Genomic DNA, 8,757 nt, shown 5'->3' with positions numbered 1-8,757 from the left:
TGTATAACCAGAGTGGTAATACTGTGCAATTTAAATTATTATTTTTTATTGCGTCAAATTATCAAATTATTATAGGCAAAATTATTCTAGGTAGGTAACACCTGCATAACTCAGACAAAAAGGTTAAAGAATATATATTATTCCATCACTAGCTGACGTGTGATTGGTTTATTTATGGCTGACGTGTACCCGGCGTTGCTCGGGGACTTATAAATGGTTTGGGGTAAAGTTTTGAGGTTATGAGGCCTTTTTTAGATATACGATTCTGTAGTACATTATTTTGATGTATCTCATAAGATTTAGCCAGCGTTAAACATCAACTTTTCTATATTTTCTATAAATATAATATGCATAAATATATAAAACTTCCGATATAAATTATCTATATGATTGTGAAAATCCTATCAAAATCCGTTGCGTAGTTTAGAAGAACTAAGCGCACAAACAGAAAGACGCGGATAGCGACTTTGTTTTATACTATTTAGAGATGAATTATACTGGTTCCTCAAACTAATTTTGTTATGCTGTCAGCTGTGGTAGATTTAGATTAGAGAAGAAGTTTAGTCCTAGCTTATCAGAAAAAAATAGATTCAATTAAATTGAAAATTAAAAGGTAATACATATTGAGTAAGTGAAACAGCAGAGAGAACATTTTAATCAAGTTTATTGCCAATAATTTACAATTTTATAAATTATTTATAAGTTGAGAAAAATAAAACACCAAATTATGGCATTATGACGAACCCTCCAAGTGAACAATACAATTTTTTTTCTAAATAAAACTATGAGATAGGTATTAACAATAAAATATTAATGATGGGGGAGAAACAATAATAGTTAGTATTTTATTTTTTGAATTATTCAAAAATAAAAGATGAGGAACAGTACACTGTCATTCATTTTCTGCAAAGTAATTATCAATCAATAGTAGTGGCAATTAAATAATCAGCCCACAGCCATTGCTATAAATAATTGAGCAACAGGGATAGAATGTCGCTCAAGTAATTTATTATAAAGTCCTTCTTTTAAAAGTCCGTTCACAAGTTCAATCTTCCTTACACAAACTCAACACAAGTAAGCACATACAGCTTCAGAACACTTCAAATCGCTTCCATGCACTTAAAACATTTGCATACACTTTAAATCTGTTTTTGCACGCAAGTAGCTGTTGTATAGACGCCACACAGTGTAACGTGTTTTTGCACAAACTGATTTTGCACGCAAGTAGACAGACCTTAAAGAACTGTTGCTGTGACCCATAAAAAACAATTTGTAAAGTAACATGAATTGACCAACTGTCTAACTAGATATCTTGGTAGGTACTGACCTATCAGATTATTATGTAGGTCAGTACTAGTAGCTACCGGAATTACATAATAATTACCTAAATTATTATTAAATACATCAATGCACATTAGTTCCTACTTCTTTAGAAGACATCCTTGATTGTTCCAATCAAATTGGAGAACACTTTTTGTGGACACATGAATCTTACAATCTGGTCTTACCAACATTAATGATTGCTATTTTTGGTGTCACAAAGTACAATCTCTGTGAGATCTTGGTCATTATCACCATTGTTGGAGAAAGCTCGGAAGCCCATTTGGTGGCAGTATTAGACAATCGTCTTTCGATGAAAAAAAAGCTGAGATATACAAACTTTTCTGTGCCACCGGGGCAATGCTACTATAGATATAAGTATACTAGTGCAAGCAAAACATTATTTATGTTTTGTTTTTGGCTGTATCGTTTGTTCGAAAGTTTTTTTCCCCCTTCACAGATAAATTTGTAAATCTGTACAAAAGCAATAAGAATGGATTTTAATTCACATTGTTAAAATGGTAGGTACTTTGCTGAGAATTTAATAGAAACAAAATCGCAAAAAGAAAAAATAAAGTATATTGTTATTGTTATAGCACACCTGACTTTACAGTACTTCGGTAGTACAAATATAGTTCATTCTCACAAGACATCACTTATATTCTTTACATATTTTCAAATAGTTTTGATATCAACAAAATAACATGAAAAGTAAGGATGGGTTGTTTCACAGAATTTAAAGAATTCATCAAATTTCAACGATAATTTTCAAGTTCTGTGAAAGTTTTATTGAAGTTCTGGTATTATTTCAGTTATGTGAAACAACTCGCCTATAGTGATGTAATAACAGAACTTTTATAGTGGAATTAATAGCTTTTGAAATTTGATGAATTGTTCAAATTCTGTGAAACAAATGGCCCCAACAAAGAAGTTCTTTAAAATGTTAGTATCAGAATGTACCTACATGATTATGAATTATTGTTTTTCTTGAAAACTACTGCACGCGTATATCCTTTATTAGCTGAAGTCCCCGGCTTTGTTGTTGTCCTGGCTTTACAAAGAGTTTTTCAAAATCAGACATAGAACATTACCTTCCTCTTGTTTTCAAGTGTGCAAAATTTTATAAATCTCGGAATAAAACTGTAGATTTGTATAAAAATCAAATCAACACCGCCCGCCTGGTGTCCACCCGGTGCCCGCACTCCACAGACACTATTCTTTATATATACACACATAGATTGGCAGTTATTAAAACGATTGTTCTTTTCAGAATTCTCATTTAAAATTCGTCAAAAAATAATTTTGACTGTAACAAAATCTGAAAAACGAAGAGAAATTAAGAGGTTCTAAAATGTTATTGTCAGAATGCACCTGACTTTGAATCGTCTTCCTTGAATACTATTACATGTATTGGCAGCTGCAATTACTCAATGATACCTCTTGTCAGAAATATCACTTAAAATATTCTTCAAACTGTATTTACACTTTAACCGTATATAAATATTCTCTACGAAACTTGTCTTACATTATCATTTATGAAGGTTTAACCATAATGTATAGATTTTCACACCATTGTAATTCATTAGTCTTATTCAATATCAACAACCTTGCTGCCTTATAATTTGCCCAGAAAATATTCATAAAAGTTACGCAAAAGTTCTTTGATTGGAAATTAATCATAAAAAGAATATAAATTAAAAATTCGCTGTTGACATTTCAGAAAGCTATTTAGAATTTTAATTCTATAAATGAAATATTTTTATGGGTATTATCAGAAAACTTTTATTTATATGTAAATATTGACTGTACAAAATTAAATATACTCACCAAAGATGAGGCAAATAATAAAAATATGATTAATAAATTTAAAAAAACCTTTTTACAATTTTTAATGTTTTATCTAAGCATTTATTTTTAAATCGGTAACCATAATAAAATGATTAAAATTTATTCTATTTATTTATGCATCATCTAAGATCTAAGATATGACATGATTTATATTATTATGTATAAATTTATTTAACTTTTTTTTTACTACATTATTGTTTTACAAAAATACAGAAAAACTTATAATCAGTAAGAATAGTCGATCAGTAAACAAATTTTTATAAATATTATAATAAATAAGAAGTTGAACTTCGATTTCTTTATATTATTGTTTATTAAACAATAGATTTATCCATTTCTAATTTTCCTACTGTTTTTGACATAGCCTACAAATTTCTAAGATGCTTATATAATTTATTTCATCGACATCAAAACTTAACACAAATAAAATTAGATTTTAAGAAAGACAAAAACGTTAAATGCAATAATTTATTTTCTCCCCCATTTATTGTTAGCAAGTATTTAAACCACCATAATACACCGTTGGTATATTATATGGACCTACAAATTAAAATGTTTTAAATCTTTGTATAATTTAATAACATTTAAATTATTTTAATAAATTCAAAATATAAATATTTATTTATCATTATAATCCACAGGTTTATAGATGGCGATAATTAATTTGTTTTATGCAAACACACTTTTTACAAGTTACGCTTTAAAATGTAAGGATGAATAATTTTTTTAATACGCAATATGAATATGAATAAATAGTTTTGTGCATACAAAAACTCAATTCTTTCAAGAAAGACATTAAAATACAGTATTGTAGCGGTGATTCAATCCAATTTTATAATTTCAAATTCCTTATGTAATAATTCATCTAAATATTTTAAAGTATAACTAAATTAGCGCCATCTGAAATAGATATTATCATGCATGTTCTGTTTACCCATAAGTTGAAATTGTGTCTGAATGCTGTAATAGTTAAATATTTATCTATTTTTTTATCTATCCTTTGTAAATATATTGTATTTTCAATACTGTCTGTCATATGTTTAGGTATTTGTCTCTTCACTGATTTGTATTAAATAAAAAGAAATACGTAACATGTTTCGTACTCCTGTAAAATTAAATATACTTTTAATAAAATTCAAAGTTAATAAAAATTATTATTTTACACACTAATATTATTGTAGTAACAAATTTTCCATCTCGTGATATGAATCCTCCTAAAAATGTTCTAAATGTTTCTTAGATTTAATAAATTCTATATTTTTTATCAGAATGAAATAATTGAGAATTAACATAATAAGGTCGTTACAACACTTACTTTAATATTGGTACTAACATTCTATCAAATCCTTTCACACTTATACATACATCAATCTCATCAATCCTTAAATATTTGAAACTCAACACTTTTAGGTAAATATATACATAATGTATGCATTGTATACTTACTTGAAATAGAAAAGTATTTATGTATCAGTTACTTAGATAGAACGCACAATAGTTACTTAGATTGTCGCTAATAAATAAATGAATGAACACTTCAAACAATATTTCTTTATCAGAGGTATCCTAATTTAAATGTTTAATGTTTTGGTCCAATAAAGTCTACAAATAAAATCACATTACCTAAGTTATAATAATAATGTTAAAATTTACTTCAATATCACAATTCTGTTAATACATTGGAAGCATTGTTTTATGAAACCGAGAGTGAGATTGCTTTTTGTGCGTATACATCTCAAAGGGTGTATCATTTAATTAATATTAGCTAGCTAAGTATCTCGTTGCACGAGTTCGGGTGCAAGAAATCGTTGGAACCATTTGAGAGTCGACGCATCAAATTAATCTGCCAAATTTACACGCAATAGTCAATTGTCCGTGAATTGAAGACATCTTAACATTGATGCGATATTAGGCACACTTAGAATTATTTGAGAGTGAGACACCACCGAGATTAGTGTATAAAAACAATCACATTCACTGCTTTTGGTTTCAACAAACTCAGAGTAACCATGTTTCTTTTCAAAACATTGTCACACCGTCGTGACACGGTCAACTTCCACGTATCTAACAGAATTGTCGCTGTGTCAGCAAATCACTTCCTTGTCTCCGAAAACAGCGGTGTCTGAAGACATGCTTTCCAGTCTCCTCTGGAATGCAGAGGTCCTTCGTTTTCTGCGAATCCTCAAGAGGATGAACACGGTAAAGGATGCTCCAGAGATGATAGCGGCGCAGAAGGCTAGCAAATACTGGAGGGGAAGTTGGAGCAGAAAGGAACAATGCGATAGAGCTTCGTCATAGCCTGACGGACAATGCGATATCCCATCACACCACAAAGAAGCATTGATGCAAGCGTTCAACTCTGGACATCTGTACTTGCACACGTCTAACATTGCAAATACAGCTGGATAAGTATTGTGCTTCCTGAAAAAGAAAACATGAACATTAAAAATGAGTATACTATTATTTAGTTACATATATCAGCAACAACAAAATATACATATAAGTAAACGATCGGTTGAAACAGAGAACATAGGTATTGTAACAAGAGACCATTTATATGCAGCTCCCATATTGGCCTTATATAATGTGTATAATCAAAGTACATAATATATGAGAAAAGGTTGACTTCATTTCAATTAGGTACACAGGTGTTACGGAATTTCTATCAACTTAAAAGCACAATTAGGATCCAACAAAAACTTACCGTCTTGATAATTCAAGCCATGTTATCGAGTATGTTCCAGTTTCTTTACCAATTAGTTCAACCGCTATAGCTCTTGAGAATTCCTGACCCAGTCGGTCTATTGTCGGAATCGAGGTCAAGGTCGGAAGGTCGAACTTATTGGAAGATTGCACACCCCACCCTTCGGAGAACACTTTAATCATGTTGTGCTTTTGATGAGGGGGTGGATTGGGGCACACAATTACGGGTGGGAGTGATCCGGGGTAGATTGCTATGCGGTTCTTGGTTTGGCACTGGTCTTTGTCGTCGTGTAAGATTGTTATATTGTGGGATATGTTATTGTCTAACACGGGCTCATACATATATGTACCTCTCATCTGAACATATAGATAGTGGCCTATCGATGCGTCGATGAGCCACGGGTGGTGGAGACAGTTCAACTAAAATGAGGAAAAGAAACGAATAAAATTGACAAATGTAATCAACTAATTCTGTAATGTACCATTAAAATTACATTTTCAAATTTGTACTTTCTCTGATTCATGTTTTTATTTGTGTTCTCGAAATGAATTTGAAAATTTACTCATAAAATAATGCAAATGGCCTTTTGCCAACAGCAATACATACTTTGAAAATAGTACACGTATTGACAAAAATAATCCTCGGTGTTCTTGTATTATGTAATAAATAGCAAAGTAGAAATATATAAGAATATATTCTGCGTGTCATGTAATATTTATGTATGGGGGATTATTCTTGTCAATATAACTTGCACTTATTAAAAGTGATGATTTTAAATCTTTCTTACTGCTGACAATTTTCTGTAATTTATTTTTATTTTATTTATTAATCTTAAGTTAGCTCACATCTTCGTGTGTGCTAATAGTTTTATAAACATATAAACATGTACATTGTTTGGCAAACATAATCTTTCTTTAAATATTTCAATAAAGTCACAAGAAAAGAAACATTAATAATTGAGATAGACATATTTTCTTAATTCATTTTTGAACTTATTAATATTTTCTATCACAGCAATTTCCTTCGGGATTTTGTTATAGAGTTTAACGGCCTGGTACATCAGAAATTTTTGGGTGCTTGTTTTTTTTCTTGTTGGAAATCTAATTTGCTTAGAATTTCTCGTCCCGTGTCCGTGTATCTCGTTATTGTAATTTATTTTTCTTTTCAGTTCCTTAGACATCATCCCTAAGTTAATTTTATGTATAAAAATAAGTACATTCAAATATACAGTTTGCTTCACCGTCAAAATATTCAGCTCCTTTAACATGTCTCTTATCCGTGTGTATATGTTGCGCTTAAGTATTATTCGCATTGCTTTATTTTGCAGTATTTGCATTTTTTTCATTTTCTCTTTATTGCAGAGAAAAAGAATACTTGAACAGTAATTAAAGTGTGGTGATATAATTGTATTGTATATTATCTGGCATGTTTCTTTATTTACTTTGTTTCTGATTCTACCAAGAAATTATATTTTTTTGCAATTTTTTTAATTGTATAGTCTGCATTTTTTGAGAAGTTCAATTTTGAGTCTATAATAACACCTAGATATTTAATTTCTTCCACTTTTTTTATGATTTCTCCATTTATAGAAACCTTTGGTTCCTCATGCGTATTTGTTCTGCCTATAGGTATGCATGTATTTTGAGAAAATATAGAAAATTTTATCCATATGGAAAAGAAAAAAGTGTCTCATACTACATTAATAATATTGAAAAGATAAATCATAATTTTATTACCTCATCCTCATCGTGGCTTGGGACTCCCAACGTAACTTCTCCACTAGCCCCAGTGACCTTCTGAGTTTTGGGACAAATCGGAGACCTCACAAACTCGTATGTCCCTTCGAAGAACATGTTGCCAAAATCGTCAGAAGCGCTCATGTTAATGGCTTCGAACCTGACTTCCGCAACATGAGTAGAAGACACAAACGTAAAAGGAATAAGTTCCTTCTTCTCCGAGCACAGACAGTCTCTGGGGATTGCGGGGGCTCCAGGCCAAGGGACTTCGTAGACGGTTAAAGAAGCCCGGGGCTTGCCGAGACAGGCGAGGCGAGATGTTCTAGCGCTATCATGTGTGATGCAGCGTCCTCTCTTCTTGCGATCCACGGTCAAAGATGTTATGATGATCTTGACACGCTCACCGCGTTGAGCTTCGAAGCGATAAGAGCAACTGAAAACAAATAGAGCGCAGTTACAGTATACACAATCTGAGGAATATTTCTACAATTTACCGTTTATATGGGCAAATAATTTATTTATTTAATATCAACGGTATAAATATACCATAAACAATGATAAAATGTCACAGTTAAAATCGTAGAAATATTTAAAAAAAAGAATTACAAATATATGTGGCATTTGATTGTGAAATGACATTAGAGAGTAAGTAAGTAAGTAAACAAGAGATACAAGTACATAAGTTTCTATAGTGCAAATAAGGTAGAATTAGATTAAATTAATATTGATTGAAAAGATTTGATAGCATAGCCAACTAATGATTGAGTAATATTCATGGCGAAAAATCAAAACGCGGTTATGTGCATGATCACCAAATATTGATGTGTATGTGATAAATGAAGAGTAATTCAAGCATATACTGAAAACATATCCACCCCTATCTTCACATTCTTTCCCTTTTCCTTTCCTGTGTTTATTTTATAGATGTACAGTATTGAGTTTATCTCTTCTTGTGTTATCACACTACTTATTTAACATTATTAACTTTTTTGCCAACAAAGCTGTTTGTTTCTTAAATAAGTATTGTTAGACAAGATTTAGTATTTTTGTGATAAAAACTTTTATCCAGTTTAGGTACTTGTCAAAATTCCAAAGTTAACCCCTTTTTATTAATAATTCAGAATTCCCTGAAACTTTTTCAAATTGGAA

At 30.8% G+C, this 8,757-nt stretch overlaps 1 protein-coding gene across 1 annotated transcript in view; it reads right to left on the bottom strand.

Annotated features, from left to right (window-relative positions):
• Positions 1-3,809: 3,809 nt before the first annotated feature.
• The window catches only part of LOC149421596 (uncharacterized), a 228,157-nt gene continuing 223,209 nt past the window's right edge, over positions 3,810-8,757 (bottom strand). The window contains exons 9-11 of the mRNA XM_089634449.1: positions 7,609-8,041; positions 5,873-6,291; positions 3,810-5,589 (exon numbers count right to left, since the gene is read on the bottom strand). Of these exons, the coding sequence (XP_089490575.1) occupies positions 5,253-5,589; positions 5,873-6,291; positions 7,609-8,041 (1,189 nt within the window). The 3' untranslated portion in view covers positions 3,810-5,252. The remainder of the gene's footprint in view (positions 5,590-5,872; positions 6,292-7,608; positions 8,042-8,757) is intronic.

This window comes from Hesperophylax consimilis, chromosome 8, assembly GCF_061612785.1.
Source record: "Hesperophylax consimilis isolate HC1 chromosome 8, BYU_Hcon_1.0, whole genome shotgun sequence".
Classification (NCBI taxonomy): Eukaryota; Metazoa; Arthropoda; class Insecta; order Trichoptera; family Limnephilidae; genus Hesperophylax; species Hesperophylax consimilis.
Note: the sequence above shows the minus strand (reverse complement) of the source record. Positions and strands in the feature narration are given on the sequence as shown.